Source organism: Scomber scombrus, chromosome 24 (assembly GCF_963691925.1).
Source record: "Scomber scombrus chromosome 24, fScoSco1.1, whole genome shotgun sequence".
NCBI classification, from domain to species: Eukaryota; Metazoa; Chordata; class Actinopteri; order Scombriformes; family Scombridae; genus Scomber; species Scomber scombrus.
The window spans coordinates 1,525,625-1,542,070 of record NC_084993.1 but is presented as its reverse complement, the minus strand read 5'-3'; the positions used below and the strand labels follow the sequence as shown (position 1 = coordinate 1,542,070).

The following is a 16,446-nucleotide window of genomic DNA, read 5'->3' as shown; positions in this document are numbered from 1 at the left end:
GCATATGCACATTAAACACTGGGCATACAACCCCAAAACAAGAGCATCCCATCCTAAATACTCTCTCACACCTTGCTTGGGATCACACACACCTTCTACTTTATTTGGATAAAGGCCAAGTTAAGTTAAGTTAAGTAAAGGCTAAAGCTTTATTAATATAGAGCATTTAATACCGAGTAAGAATTGGAAACAAAGAACAAAATAAAACCCAGTAATAGTAAACAATTGGAAAAATTAAAACATACAATTAAAAACAAAACAAAAGCAAAGTGCAGAAAAGTAGAAAAAGAGAAAATAAATAAAAAACTAGATTAAAATATGAGTTTGCAGCATAAAATAATGATTAGTATTAAAAGCATTAAACAGTGCAGGGGAAGGGAAGAGCAGCAGGCCTTTTAATGATAACAACAAACATTCCATAAGACACACAAAGCAGTGATCTTCCATCCACATCTTAAGATTAAAATGATAAAAAACCCAATTGTTAATCCTTTTGTACACAATAAACAGATGAAGGTGGGAGGAGAGGACGGAGCGGAGGGCAGGTCCAGCAGGGCGCGGTCTCCTTCTTCTTCTTCTTCTCATCTTGTATACTGTAGTAGGATCTCTTCCATTTCCATTTCTGCCAACAGCCCTGCTGCGCCACAGGGACGCATTGAGAACAAACCCGAGAGGCAGAAACCGCTGCGGGGACACCCTTTGACCGCCGTGCCCAAAAGGCGCAGCCAGCCTACGCTCTGTCTGAAGCCCGTTTCTCACAGCTCCGACACAGAGAGGCAGCTTTGAACCTGCCTGCCAAGATAAACTCACCTCGCCTATTTATGCCCCTGCCTCTGTGTGTGCACTCGGGACAGGAGACAGGAGAGTGTCAGCCGGTCTCAGAGAGGTTCAGGTTCGGCTCGTTCCAGCTTCTTCGTCTCCAAAAAAAAAACAAAAAAACGGCGCATTTTGGCCACTTTTACGCACGGGGAATGGCGACTTTTTGGGGACTCTTGGATGAGTCCTGCTCCGTTACCTCCACTCTAAAATTATAAAGGGAGGAGGCACATTGAAGATATACAGTGGTGACATTTTTGGCCACCCGCCCGGGGGTTACACACCGGCCCCGGGGTGGAATGCGGCTCCCGGCTCTGGTGACGTGCCTCGCCGGGTGCGCCTTTCTCCTCTCCCCGGTGAGCGAGGGCTGCGGGCCGGGTAGAGGATATGGCAAGAGGCGGTCACCGAGGAAGCTGGCACCACTCGCCTACAAGCAGTTCAGCCCCAACGTGGCCGAGAAGACTTTAGGAGCCAGCGGGAGATACGAAGGGAAAATAACCCGGAACTCTGAGCGCTTCAAGGAGCTCACCCCAAACTACAACCCCGACATCATCTTCAAGGATGAGGAGAACACAGGTGCAGACCGCATGATGACACAGGTAACCCCTCCCCGGCTACCGTAGCAGGGTTATTACGATATGATGATTTATTTCAGTTTATTTTAAGTGAGTTTAACAAGTGATGAAGTAGTTTTTAGTTTAGTTTGAGGTAGTTTAGTGTTTAGTGTTTCAGGTATTAATAGGAAATTATTGATTACTAGAAGCTGTAAAGGATGAAATAATGCTGACACTGAGGTCAAATGAGCTGTGTTCCTTTATCTCAACAAGTCAAACTGAGAACAATACAGTAAAAGAAGAGAAAGTGGAAAGAAAACTAAAACTAAGCTGATTTTTATCTGCAAATTCAGTTTAGTTTGAGTTAGTTTTGCATTGTTCATTGTAGTTTTTATGTAGTTTTAATGTAGTTTGAGTTAAGTATAATAACTGTGCACCGTAGTGCCCTTTAGCCTGGTCTGGAAGCATTCTCTCTCTCTCTCTCTCTCTCTCTCTCTCTCTCTCTCTCTCTCTCTCTCTCTCTCTCTCTCTCTCTCTCTCTCTCTCTCTCGTGCACTTTGCTCAGTCTTTAAACTCGTGGACTCTGTTATCTTTTTCCTCATTTCTTGTTGACTCAAGGCTCGTCACAGCAAGGTCCCAACAATCCAATGCTTCTTTATCTCAGGTGTTTAAATATTCCTTAAACAAAGACTTATTATAATTAAAGCTGGAAGTCACAGCAGCTGCTTCACTTTGAGCTTTTTTTATAATCAAATATTTTAAGCGCTCCTCTGATTTACAAAAAATCCCAATCCCTTATTGTTTGCACAACTTTATCTTCAGTTTAGCTCCAGAAACAGTGGCCTTTGTGTGTGTGTGCATTGTGTAAGGTGAGCAGTTTTGAATCACAGCTCGCTTCTTTCTTGCCTCCCAACATCCAGTTTCAAGACGTTCAGCTTTGTGGGCAGCGCGTGCGTAAAAAAAAAAAAAAAAAAAAAGGGGCAACCCCGTCTAAAAATGTATGGAAAAGCGGTCTCTCTTAATTAAAACACTATGTCCTCTGTTTTACATCATGTTTTTTGGTGGAAAAACAGCCAAAAGTCGTATTTGGTTAGAGCTCGGGTCAAGCGTGGACTGATGTTTACCGTTTTTTCGTTTTTAGCCCGACTGGCCAGAGTTAACAGTCGCCTTTTGGACTGTCAAAATTTTTTACGACACCGTCATTGATGTGGCCCCGGGTGGAATTTATTTGACTCCCAATTTCCCCAGGAATAAAGTATTTATATCTGGCTCTTGTGACCGCGGGCTTCCTCTCAGAGCTGCAGCGTTTATGTCCACAGACCCACGTGGGGAATGAAAGCGCGCATTCCCGTCTGGAGCTGTCACCTCTGCTGCTGCGCGCACTGTAAGAAATGTCCACCAGAGAGAGAGAGAGAGAGGAGACACTGCAGCATGTGGAGGGGGGCTGGAGTGTGAAATAGAGCAGATATGCGTTGTTTTTAAAGCATCAAGGGTTAATTTAAATAGACTTTCATTCAAATAAAACGTCCAAGAGCGAGTGAGGTCATCTAAAAATAGTGTTTCTGCTTTATTTCAAGATTTAAATGTGCCAAAAAAAAGTTAAAATCAAGTTTAGGTCAGAGGTGATTCTAGGATCAGACCTGCAAGTGTTTAAATCTCCTCTGCTAAATGACTCATTTCACTGGATAACGTGAATTACAGCAAGAAATATGAATGCATAGTAGAGTGGTTTACTATAATATATAATAATAATGGTTAAGATAGTTAATGAACCCTTAGGGAAAGATGATATATTAATGACAGAACTATCCAAAGTACATTAAAGCCGTTAAAGAGTTTGTCTCATCTCTAACAGACAGAATGGCAAAATAATCAAAGTTAAAGGTAAAACAATAGTAATTTATTTATTTTTCGGGGTGCTGAGGTCAGATTTAAAGGTGCAGCTTTAAAACAAGGAGGGAATCATTTAAGGATGCTCATGAGTCTTAAAAAAAACAACTTCCCCCCCTTGGTGTGACATTTCTTGCAGCGTTGACCTGCACACAATTTATGGGCTCCAAGCCACAGCAGACAGCGTCCTGTTTGTCTTTTACTATTCCGTGTTACTTTTTTGTTTGTTTTTGCAGCACACATGTGCAAAAATAACCCACTTCACTTGTGATGAAGCCTTAATTATACCGATTTTTTTTTTTTGCCTCCTTGACTTTTTTATTCGCTTTTTCCTGGGCGCTGCACCGCTGCTGCATACAGACGCGACTGTTCAGAGGAGAAGCCACACTGCAAAAAGACTCATTTTGTCACATTTAACTTGTTTTTTTTAATGAGTGGTTGTTTCCTTTTTAACTTGCCTACTAAATTGGATTATTATTTCAATTATTTTCACTCATTTTAAGGATTTCATGCGTAAAAATGGCTCCATAAAGGCAGATTACTCCACTTTAATTGAAGAAAATCCTCTGAATTGGAAACAAGGGAAGCACATTGAGCTTTTTTCTTGATTCTGTCTCCTCATCTTGAACAAAATGAGACTATTAGACGCCACATGTGACTAAATGGACTGTTCAGAGGGGCATTTCTTGCAGCGTAGAGGTGTGTGCATAGGCGCATGTTGTCAGCCTGTGCGTCCAATGTTTGTGCAGCCAGTGGTTTAGTGCTTAAAACCACTCCTACAGAAAACCCCCGCCGATCTGTACACCTTGAAAGGAAAACCAACAAAATCTATCGTCTGATTTATGAAGTCCAGCTCGTTGCTCGCGACCGCACAGAGAAAACACGAGACGTTCAGATCCACATTGAACACTGTGAAAAGGCATCTGTGGCCACACCGAGCCACGAGCTATTCTTATCACAGCCAACATGGAAAAAGACATTTATAGGGTTTAATCCCAGTTTTCACCCTTAATAGACTGAGATTCATGCGGCTGCTGCATCACTGAGAGAAGCTTTCAGAGGCTGCGAGCTGCTGGAAATCACTTTTACCTCCTGATTTATATCAACTTTCCTTTTATTTAGGATAAAGGATGTTTCATATCAGATGGTGTAGGAGTTAATTTAGACATTGCATGCCAGGAAAAGAAAAATGCATTGAAGTAGAGAGAGATGCATGAGGGTAAAGTGTTTAAAAAAGCCTCATTTTAGTCTATTTCCTCCTTAATTGATTGGTTAATTGATTGATTTAAAGGTTAATGCTGTTAGTCAAAGTGTCAAAATCTAATAAGTCAATAAGAAGTGAAGGAAATATGCTAATTATACATTTTAAACTTCATTAATATACATATTTATTTCTATATTGGCACAATTTTTAAGAAAAAGTAACCTTTAAAAACAGAAAAGAAAACAGCGCCCTCTGCAGGCCGTTATGTGTCATTTTTTAATAAATACTCCACCTATATGGAAAATTGGACAAGATACAAGCTTTAAACGGCCCACCTCCTCCATCACCTCCTCCATCACCTCCTCTCTCAGCTCCTCCCTCACCTCCTCCATCACCTCCTCCCTCACCTCCTCCATCACCTCCTCCCTCAGCTCTTCCACCTCCTCCATCACCTCCTCCATCACCTCCTCCCTCAGCTCTTCCACCTCCTCCATCACCTCCTCCCTCAGCTCCTCCACCTCCTCCATCACCTCCTCCATCACCTCCTCCCTCAGCTCCTCCATCACCTCCCTCACCTCCTCCTCCCTCAGCAGGAACTCCAGCTTACATAGACCCCTAATGTTGGATTAAACTGTAATTATGAACATTATGTAGAGTTATAAGTTATTAATAAGTGGAGTACTGTAGATAGTAGTAGTAACAGATGAAGGCGGGGAGGTCAAACATGAGGCCCGTGGACCAGAACCACTCCGCTGAGGGGTCCAATCCTTCCTTCCTTCCTCCCTTTTTTCTTTCCTATCTGTCCTTCCTCCCTTTCTTCCTTCCTCCCTTTTTTCTTTTCTATCTGTCCTTCCTCCCTTTCTTCCTTCCTTCGTTCCATCCTTCCTTCCTTCTCTCCTTCCATCTGTCATTCCTTCCTTTCCTTCCTTCCTTCCTTTCTTCCTTCTGTCCTTCGTTCTGTCATCCCTTCCTTCCTTCCTTCCATCTCTCTTTCCTTCCTCCCTTCTCTCCTTCCATCTGTCATTCCTTCCTTCCTTCCTTTATTCCTTCTGTCCTTCCATCTGTCCTCCCTTCCTTCCTTCCTTCCTTCCTTCCTTCCTTCCTATAAATACTATAACCAACATCAGCTTCTCAGATATCATCCTTCTTTTCATCCCTTACAGATTTATATATAAATGTTTTAAGTGATGGGTGGAGCTAAAAACGAGGTCACGTGACGCCTCTTTTTTTAACAATGGCGCCTTGGGGTGTCGCCTTGATAAACGAGGCAGACAGGAGGATTTATAAGCCTTATTTAGAGCAGGAGGGGAGTTAACGAGCCCCTCAATAGGCCCTCTCACCTTATGTTTGCTCACTCTAACCAGACTCCAGGTTTAGAGGGGACGCTGAGGACCTCTTGTTCAGGTAGCAGCCCCCCCCCCCCTCCCTCCTCCACCCCTCCCTCCCTCCTTTCACCCCTCCATCCATCCTTAACATAGCCTCCTCTCCGTCTCCCTTCGCTCACCACAGAGAGCAAACATGAGGCTGATTCGGGACAGCAGGGGTGCATTGTGGGGGAAAGGCTGGAGCCACAGAGGGGGTGACGGGGGGGCGGGGGGGGTTTAGGTTCATGGGTGCAGGTAGAATGAGTCTTTGTGAAGAGCTCAGACTGATCCTGATTGGGTCGACGGGGGTTTAAAAAAAAAGAGGCACACGTCATCATGGAGATTTTGAAACAAGCAGCAGGAAAGAGTTCAAAGGTCAAAGAGGTTGAATAAAGATCAGAAAACAGACACAATTAATGCTTAAATTAACAAATTAGTAGTTTTAAATTTGAGAAAATGTAAAACTAATTCCTTCATTTTTTCCTTCCTTCCTTCCTTTCTTCTTTCCTTCCTTCCTTCCTTCCTTCTTTCCTTCCCTCATTCCATCCTTCCTTCCCTCTTTCCTTCCTTCCATCTTTCCTTACTTCATTCATTCTTTCCTTCCTTTTTTCCTTCCTTCCTTCCTTCCTTCCTTCTTTCCTTCCTTCCTTACCTCTTTCCTTCCTTCCATCTTTCCTTCCTTCCCTCTTTCCTTCCTTCCTTCCTTCCTTCCTTCCTTCCTTCCTTCCTTCCCTCTTTCCTTCCTTCCCTCTTTCCTTCCTTCCCTCCTTCCTTCCTTCCTTCCTTCCTTCCTTCCTTCCTTTCTTCCTTCCTTCCTTCCTTCCTTCCTTCCTTCCTTCCTTCCTTCCTTTCTTCCTTCCTTCCTTCCTTCCTGCTCTCTTTCTCAACCTTAATAGAAGCATTAATAAAGTAAAGTTTCAAATGAAGTGCAGAGATAAAGTGGCAGAAGACATTTAACCCCCTAAAATACTCCTACATTTCCCATAATGCAACTGGATAGCAGCTTTTCATCAGACTCTCCTTCCCTGGTAAACATCCACATCTCTCCAAATAATGCTGACTTCCTATTTATTATCATTATGTAGCTTTTAAATACACTAATCCCACATTTAAACCTGCTTTTATGTCACAAAGATGGATTTTTTTTTTGCAGTGTTTTCTTTTAAACTTTCATAAATAAATGTTAAATTACAGAAAACTCCTGCAGCCAGCTTCTAAAATCTGGTACTGGAAGAGAAAGACATGTTTAACCATCATTTGTCTGCAATATTCAACAATATACACAACGATATTTACATTTATTCTCTGCTGTGTCTCGTCCTTTCCAGCGCTGCAAAGACAAGCTGAACTCTCTGGCCATCTCGGTGATGAACCTGTGGCCCGGGGTCCGACTGCGGGTCACGGAGGGCTGGGACGAGGACGGCCACCACTCGGAGGAGTCGCTGCACTACGAGGGCCGAGCGGTGGACATCACCACGTCGGACCGGGACAGGAACAAGTACGCCATGCTGGCTCGGCTGGCGGTGGAAGCCGGGTTCGACTGGGTTTACTACGAGTCCAAAGCTCACATCCACTGCAGCGTCAAGTCAGGTGAGGAGAACGCAGCGGCTCATAGTGCTCTGCTGCTGAATGCTGTTTAATTAATTATAATATTTTTAGACTTATTTTAACCCTTACATACTGTTCAGCATCAAATACGACACATTGTGACATTTAACAGCTGTGAAAACGCCACAAATGTCTTTTTTTTACCCTGAAACTTTACCTAAAGTGGTCCAAAGTTAATAGTTTTAATAAGGTAATAGGGGGAAAGAGAGAAATAAAGAGATGAAGCATACAGAATGAGTTTAACCCCTTATATACTGTTCTGTTCAGGTCAAATTTGATCCATTTTGACATTTAACAGCTTGTAAAAACGCCACAAATACAATTCTAAACACAATATGAACAGTATGTAAAGGGTTAAATGGGTTAAATGTGAAAGTGAAGGGAAAGCATGCAGAGAGAGCGAAGAACATGCAACCCTGTTCCTTTTCATGCATCTGCTTTCTCTGAAAAATGACATTAATATTCGACTATTTAACAACAGTAGATACATAAAGTAATGATTTTAGAGAAGGTTTCTGCAGAATTGGTACAAACCAAACTGCAAAAATCACCATAACTTCCCTTATTTAGCGTTAATACTCAGAATATAAAGAGTTTAATAGTTTAACTCTACTAATTAGCAACAGAAAATACACAAAGAAATGATTTTAATGAAGGTTTCTGCAGAATTGCTACAAATTAAACAAAAAAATTAACTTTAAACCACAAAAACTCAGCATATAAAGAGTTAAATAGTCTATAACACATTATAATGTAGCAGATATAAGTGTTTATTAATATATAACTATAACTTTTCGGACACTCTGAAGTGTTTCCTGCTGTATAAACTAATAATGAATAACAATATATAGCAAAATATAATAATATAAAGCATTCCTTTCTAAGATAAGTTACAATTGCACTAAAATACTGAACATTAATTCACATTTAAATGCTTATATCTGCTTTTAACTACAAGATATTTAACATTTGAGAGCTTTCTGCAGAGTGAAACATGTTAATAATGCATAAAACAGTGCAGTGATATTGATAATTAAATGCATTATGATGACATCACACCCAGCTGTACTAGAAACATGTCAATACTATAAGAATTAAATCAAATGCTTAACAATAAGAGAAGCAGAAACTAGTCAACGCTGCCGTTTTTCTACCTGATATTTAAATCTGACGTCAGCTTTTTTTTGGAGGAAACTGCTTCAGCTGCTTTTTCTGTTTCCTTTCTAACAGTTGTTGGTGTCACTCTTCCTCTTCTTCCTCCTCTTCTTCCTCTTCCTCCGACACACCAGCTAACTCTCCTCTTGCTTTTTGCATCTTACAGGCGCTTTGCAAAGCTTCTTCCTCGTCTTCCTCCTCTTCGTCTTCCTCCTCGTCTGCCACTCACCTCGTGTCCCTCAGTCAGGCCGTCGTTCTGCATCACACTGTGAGCTGTTAACGGCTTTTCTCTGCTTTACTCACACAGACGGAGGCTGGTCGGTGCCTCGTACAGCTACAGGTGATTAAAGAGGAACAGAGAGATTAAAGAGGAGAAATAAAGCCTGTAGATCGGTTGCTATGCAACAAAAACTACACAGAAGTGATGATTTGAGTCTAAATTATGATTTAACCATCCTGTTGTCCTCTGGTCAAGGAAGGAAGGAAAGGAGGAAGGAAGGAGGGAGGGAGAAAAGAAGGAAGGAAAGAAGGGAGGAAGGAAAGGAAAGAAGGAAGGGAGGAAAGAAGGGAGGAAGGAAAGGAAAGAAGGAAGGACGGAAGAAATAAAAGTAGGAGGGAAGGAAGGAAGGAAAGGAGGGAGGAAGGAAGGAAAAGAAGGGAGGAAGGAAAAGGAAAGACGGAAGGGAGGAAGGGAAGGAAGGAAGGAAGAAATAAAGGAGGGAGGGAGGAAGGAAGGAAAGGAGGGAGGAAGGAAAGAAGGACAGAGGAAGGAAGGGAGGAAGGTAGGAGGGAATGAAGGTAGGACAGATGGAAAGGAAGGAAGGAGGGAGAGAGGACAGAGAGAAGGAGGGAGGGGGGAAAGAAGGAAGGGATGAAGGAAAGGAGAGAAGGAAAGAAGGAGGGAGGAAAGAAGGAACAGTTAAAACAGACGGGGTCAGTTTGACCCGGGAGGACAACACAAAGGTTAAAGACAATATTAAGAGACAAATAGACAGAAGCTAAAATACATTTTGACTCAAATATTAAAGAATAATTTTGACATAATGGCTCAAAATGTAAACTTATGAGATACTAAACATTATATAATATATATATATATAAGTTAAAAAAATAGAGAAAAATGAGATACCTGATACAACTGAAGCTTATTATAGGAGCTGCTTTCCTTCACATTCAACATGTAACAGTGTGTTTGTGTTTTTGGGGGAAAGTTTGCAGGCGGCATGAAAAGTAACACGAGTGTGACACCAACCCATCCAAACCCCCCCCCAAAAAAAAAAATGTGCTGAAAGTCACACATGCTTGTTAAAAAGAGAGTTTAACCCTCCTGTTGTCCTCAAGTCAGGGAAGGGAGGGAAGGGAAGAAGGAAGGATGGAAGGGAGGAAGGAAGGAAGGATGGAAGGGAGGAAGAAGGAAGTAAGGGAGGGAGGAAGGAAGGAAGGAAGGAAGGAAGGAAGGAAAGAAGGAAAGGAGGAAGGAAGGAAGGAGGGAGGGAGGAAGGAAGGAGGGAAGAAAGGAAGGAAGGAAAGGAGGGAGGAAGGAAGGAAGAAGGAAAGAAGGGAGGAAGGACAGAGGGAAGGAAGGAAGGAGGGAAAGGAAAGAAGGAGGGGGGGAGGAAGGAAGAAAGCGGGATGGAGGAAGGAAAGAAGGAAGGGAGGAAAGAGAGAGGAAGGAAAGAAAGAGAGAAACAAGGGAGGGAGGAAGGACAGACGGAAGGAAATAAGGAAGGAAGGAAGGAAGGAAGAGAAGGAAAGAAGGAACAGTCAAAACAGACGAGGACGACACGAAGGTTAAATCCCCTCCGACACATTTTTTTTTTTACACTGAGTGGTAACTGAGATTCTCCTTTTTCCTACTGTATCTGTCTTTTTCTCTTTTCCTTCCTTCCTTCCTCTCTTCTTCCTCTCCTTCTTCCTCTTCTTCTTCCTCTCCTTCCCTCCCAGATCGGGTTGCGAGGGCCCAGTCCTTGACTTGATCAGACGGGCAACCAATCAAGTTGGTATTTTTTTTCTCATGTTTTTTGATTTCTCCCCCCTTCCCCCCCCCCTCTCCCCTCTCCCCTCTCTCTCTCTCTCTCTCTCTCTCTCTCTCTCTCTCTCTCTCCCTCTCTCTCTCTCTCCCTCTCTTTTCTCTCTCTGTGTTTTTTATTTTATATCTTTCCTCCAAAGTTCCTCAAAACAAGACAAGGAAAAGAAATCAGTCACGCGAAGACAAATCCAGCCAGCTGAGGAAAAGAAAAGATTGAGTTGTAACTGAGGAGCAACAACAACCTTCCTCCTTCCCCAAATCCCTTCTTAACGAGGCACTTAACGAGGGGGGAGGAGGGGGGGGAGGGGGGCAGCTGAGCACGAGGAAGTAACCACTAGGGGGCAGCAGCAGGACCGCTGTAGATGAAGGACTGGACTGAAAGAAAGGGGGGAAAAAAGGAGGATTAAAGGAGTTTATTAACATCAACACAGACTTCAGCTGCTCCAGATGAACAACAAGAGAGTTAATTCATTAGGAAGGTAATATCTTTTGTTCCATAGTGACTTAATATGAAGTATTTATGTCTGATAATTAATATAATAATAATAATAATGGAGGAAGTGTCTGTGTGATGGAGCATATGGGTTCAGGATTAAGAGATTAGATTCATTTTTGTACACTAATATTTTTTACTGGCACATTTTCCATTTATATTTGATGCCATAAAAAAAGCATATTTGAGAATTTCTTACCAGTTTTCTTTGCATGTATCTTCTAATCCACTTCTCCTCTATTGATCCAAAGCATTGATTTAATTCATTTCAGACTTTTAACCCCTTCAATGCCAGAAAATAGGAAGAAAAATTGTGAAAAAAGCAGATGAAAAGGGGGTTTTATCCAATATACTGAATGCAAATTGAATTTAGTTTGGGGGGATTATTATTATAATAGTCTCGGATATTTAATTGATGAGTAAAAAGATTAATTTCCAGGGTTTTTAATTTTTTTGTAGTGTCAGATTAAAGAAATGGCTCCCATAGACGTCCATTATAATAAAAAATGAATTGAAGTCTATGTGGCAATGGAATAAATGACACACACACAAACATTTACACTTATAATATTTAATAATATATAATAATATAAACCTGACAACTGCTAGACTAACACATTATTTAAAAAAAATATAAAAAATAATACAATAAATTAACATATATAATAAATTAAAATGTACACTTGATAGCTGCCAGTCTGTAAAAAAAAGAAGAAATAAATACAAAATATATGTAATAAAATAAATTAATATACACAATATTATAAATTACATAGAAATCAATTTGAGTGATATTATAATTGTACTGTTATGACAATATAATCATTATTATTTTGAGATAATACACCAGAAATGCAAAAATGTTGACTCATGACATTAAAAAAAAGTAACATAAATAAATATTACACTTTATAAACTATAATTTCTACTTATAACATTTAATATTAATAATAAAATATAAACCTGACAACTGCTGGACTAACAAAAATATACAAAATAATACAATAAATTAACAAACACAATAAATAACTGAATAAAATACATGTAATTGAGTAGTTTTATAATGATTCTGTATATTTATATTAAATTTATTCTTTAATATGCTGGTTTCTGCTGCTCTCCTCCTTTTCCTCCTTTTCCTCCTTCAGCTGACTCATCTTATCTCCTTCGCTTCGGCTTTTCTTCTCCTTCCCCAAATATTTATCCCTCCGATAAACTCCAGACTAAAACCACTCAAACCTGAACACACAATCAGGCTGAAAACAGGAGCGTTTTTATCTGGCGGCTCCGTTATTGTTCTTTCATGTCGAGCGTGGGAAAGAAAGAAAAAAGAAATAAAGAGTCAATATTTATTTAAAGGGAGTCGGAAAGATTTTATTGTTTGTCGGAGCTTTTAAGTACGGAGTCGAATCCTGCCTGGAAAATAAATAAGATATAAGAAAATGTAAAGAATGGCAAATATTTAAAGGCTTAATATAGGATAAAATATACGGAGGACAAATACTGACTTTATATTAAAATAAATGCAATAAAAAAGTTATTAGTAATCAATTTTATTTCAAATTATAAGACAGCAATCCAAAATTATGACTCGATATTCAGTCTTTTACAATATTTAATATAATAATATGTTTATTTTCTCACCAGTGATTATATATAAATACTAAATTATAATAAATAAACAGCTTAGTAATGTTATCTGAGCACCTGGCATGAACTTAAATAACCTTTAACGTACGCGCCCCCTAGTGTTCGGAGGGATATTACACTTAAACACCTTTTATTTTGTCAAAAGAGACTCAAGAAAGCACTAAAATATATGTAAGAACAAATAATAATAAGAGTTATTAAGCCAGAATTATTAAATATGTTAAATTTTATTAAGCTTTTAAGTCTAAATTATGCGACAACTACTCAAAATTTGAGACTAGCATCCATCATTTTAATTTTTTCTAACTTTTCTAACTCTTGTTATTTTTCCGGCAGGTTTGAGCTTCCGTACTTTCAGGATTTAAGCATTAAAATCTTCTCGTCTCTTCTCAGATCACTCAGTGGCGGCAAAGTCAGGAGGTTGTTTCCCCGGCGACGCGTCGGTCAGCCTGCCGGACGGCCATCGGAAGCTCGTCCGCGACCTCCGACCCGGCGAGCGCGTCCTGACGTCGTCTGGCGGCGACGGCGGCGGCACGCTCGTCTACAGCGAGGTCATCACCTTCCTGGACCGCGATCCTTCGACCCTAACCCTCTTCTACACCCTCCACACTGAATCCGGCGCCGTCCTCTCGCTGACCGCCGCCCACCTCCTGTTCGCGTCCGAGGGGAACTGCTCGGAGGGGGCGGTGCCGGCCCGCGGCGCCCTGAGGACTGTGTACGCCAGCGACGCCCGGCCGGGTCAGTGTGTGCTGGTGGTGGAGGGCGAAGGGGGGCGGAGCCACGGCGAGGGGCGGAGCCACAGCGAGGGGCGGCTCTCTCACATCACCCGGGTAACGGCGAGGCAGAGCAGGGGCGCGTTTGCACCTTTAACGGAGCGGGGGACGCTGGTGGTGGACGGCGTGGTGGCGTCCTGCTACGCGGTGGTGGACCAGCACTCCTTGGCTCACTGGGCGCTGTCTCCGCTCAGGGTGCTGCACAGCTGGACCGGCGCCGCCACGCACCCGGGGGACGGCGTCCACTGGTACTCGCGGCTTTTACACTGGCTGGGGGGGCTGTTGCTGGAGTCGGGACGCCTCCACCCGCTGGGCGTTGCTCAGGGCGACAGGTGAGAGACGGAGAGACTCACCCCCTCTCACCTTGTGACGATGTGGGATGTAAACCCCCCCCCCCTCCCCCCCACCCCGAATTTGGGTTGCTGCTAAGGCCTCATGGGAGTTTTTTTAACTGGAAAAAAAAGGGAAGAAGAAGAAGAAGCTGTGAACTGACACAGACGAATCCTCCCGAAACACAAAGCTGAGCACAAAGAGACTTTTTTTATAAACACGTGTATCCTTAAAACATTATGAAACAAAAACCCCTTAAAATATCCATTAATTACTCCTAAAAACACCTTAATCTTATATCAAGGTGTTTAATTAACTTAATTACGTCCTCATTCTAAGAAAAAAACACCCTTAATTTTCCCCTTAATTGACACACAAATGAAGTTTAAGGTTAAATTATTTAACATTTTTAAGGGATTCTTATTCAGTATTAAGGTGTTTAACATGTTGACTCATGTTTGGTGTTAATTAGAAGATAAATAATCATATTATAAGCAATTTAGGGGTTTTTAATGGGTTTTCTTCATTGCTTTAAGGTGGTTAAATAAAACACTTAATAAAATAACATGAAAGCAATCAGTGAAATTTCACCATAAGCAAAATAATTAAGGCACTTTTTAAGTATAAAATAAAGGATTGCTTTCATGTTATTTAGTCAGAAAAGCCTCGAAACTGTGCAGATAATCCGTTAATTTCCCTTTAAAACACCTGAATACTGAATAACTTATTTAATTTAATAAATATCATTATTTTGCAACTTTTCGAATACTTAAAATGTGTAAATTAAGGGGAAATAACTTCTAAATCACAACACATTAATTTATCTATAATTATAACATAAACACTATTAAAATGATAAATTAATGGTATTTTAAGGGATTGTGTGTCATAGTGCAGCAGGTGCCTGAGTTGTATATTGTGTAACTTTTACTGCTTTAATACAGAAAAATCTTTTAGGACGAATGATAGCGTTTATATTTAAGTGTTGTTTGTTTACAGAAATCCAAATAATAATATCTATGAAGTTATTGTGGGTGAAGAGATATGAAAAGATCTATTTTTTAAATTAAATTATACAGAAATGAGCTGTGTTGTTGTTTGTGTTGTTTTTATTTTGGTGTAGTGTGACATGAACGTGCTTTCCTGTCCTTTACTGACATCTAGTGGCGGAGTAATGAATTGCACCTCCTGTAGGGGAGATCAGGGTTGGTAGTCACACTTTTTACTTTCCTTTGAATTCATCATAAACCGTTTACTTAATAGATTCACTTTTAATTTGTAATGAACGTCGAAAGTGTCAGATAGGAACAGAGAAGGCATGATCTGATGTGGGCCGAACAATTAAAAAGATGGAAGGAAGGAAGGAAGAAAGGAGGGAAGAAAGGATGACTGGACAGAAGGATGGAAGGAAAAGGAGACAGGAAGAAAAGATGGAAGAAAGGGAAGAAGGACAGACAGGCAGAAAGGAAGAAGGACGGAAGGAAGTAAGGAAGGAAGAAAGAAAGGGAAGAATGAAGGAAGGGGGGAAGGAAGGAAGAAGAAAGGGAAGAATGAAGGAAGGAAGGACAGAAGGAAGGAAGGAAGGACGGAGGGAAGGAAGGAAGGACAGAAGGAAGAAAGGGAAGAAGGACAGAAGGAAGGAGGGAAGGAGGTGGATGACCCGCTCTCCCTCCTGAGCCACAGCTGCCTCCCCAACACTTTTGTAACGTCGCCCTCTAGAGGCCGAGATCTGCTGAATGTGACGACCGACCCTGATCTCCCCTATTATTCATTATAAAGCAGCAGCTGATGAATGCCAGCGAGGATCAGGACTGATTTAGATCCTCACATCTGACTGGAAAGAGCTGTGTGTGTGTGTGTGTGTGTGTGTGTGTGTGTGTGTGTGTGTGTGTGTGTGTGTGTGTGTGTGTGTGTGTGTGTGTGTGTGTGTGTGTGTGTGTGAACTATTAATGCACACACACACACACACACACACCAGGGTTATTATAGTTTTGACATTTTCATTAGTTTGCTTTTCTATTTCAGTTTAGTTTTAGTTAGTTAAACTAGTGATGAAGTAGTTTTTAGTTTAGATTTTCTTTAGTTTGAGTTTTCCAGGTATTACTGAGGTCAGATGAGCTGTGTTTGTTTATCTCAACAAGTCAAACTGAACAAAATACAGTAAAAATGGAGAAAATGAAAAGAAAACTAAAACTAAGCTGATTTTTTTTTAAATCTGCAAATTCAGTTTAGTTTGAGTTAGTTTTGCATTGTTCATTGTAGTTTTTATGTAGTTTTTCACTGTGCTAGTTTTAGTTTTAGGTAACCATAATAACCCTGACACACACACACACACACACACACACACACACACCAGTTGCACATATGCAACAGTTGTCGGCTAATAATAACAGCAGGGACGCTCCCGCTGCGCCTTTAAGAGCATGAGGAGGAAACCTAATATCTCTCCATATCCAAAGCTCCAAGTCTCTCCATCAATTAAGAGAGAGAGAGCAGAGAAGTGGAAGATATCTGCACCTGCACTTCTTCTTCTTCTTCCTCCATAAAACATACCACCTGCTTTTTGTTGTTTATTTTGTC

The 16,446-nt window shown here is 41.1% G+C and overlaps 1 protein-coding gene across 1 annotated transcript; it reads left to right on the top strand.

Annotated features, from left to right (window-relative positions):
• Window positions 1-521: 521 nt before the first annotated feature.
• LOC133976305 (indian hedgehog B protein-like) lies at window positions 522-14,951 on the top strand. Its single transcript, XM_062414487.1, has 3 exons — window positions 522-1,415; window positions 7,157-7,418; window positions 13,157-14,951. Exons 1-3 carry the CDS (start codon window positions 1,116-1,118, stop codon window positions 13,870-13,872), a joined length of 1,278 nt encoding a protein of 425 aa, XP_062270471.1. The 5' UTR covers window positions 522-1,115; the 3' UTR covers window positions 13,873-14,951.
• The last annotated feature ends 1,495 nt before the right edge of the window (window positions 14,952-16,446 follow it).

What these genes read in the sequence shown, in the direction of transcription:
- LOC133976305 (XM_062414487.1), top strand. Translation starts at nt 1,116, where the DNA reads ATGCGGCTCCCGGCTCTGGTGACGTGCCTCGCCGGGTGCGCCTTTCTC. An exon ending in CAGACCGCATGATGACACAG is followed by an intron (nt 1,416 to 7,156) that starts GTAACCCCTCCC and finishes CGTCCTTTCCAG; the next exon opens with CGCTGCAAAGACAAGCTGAA. An exon ending in CCACTGCAGCGTCAAGTCAG is followed by an intron (nt 7,419 to 13,156) that starts GTGAGGAGAACG and finishes GTCTCTTCTCAG; the next exon opens with ATCACTCAGTGGCGGCAAAG.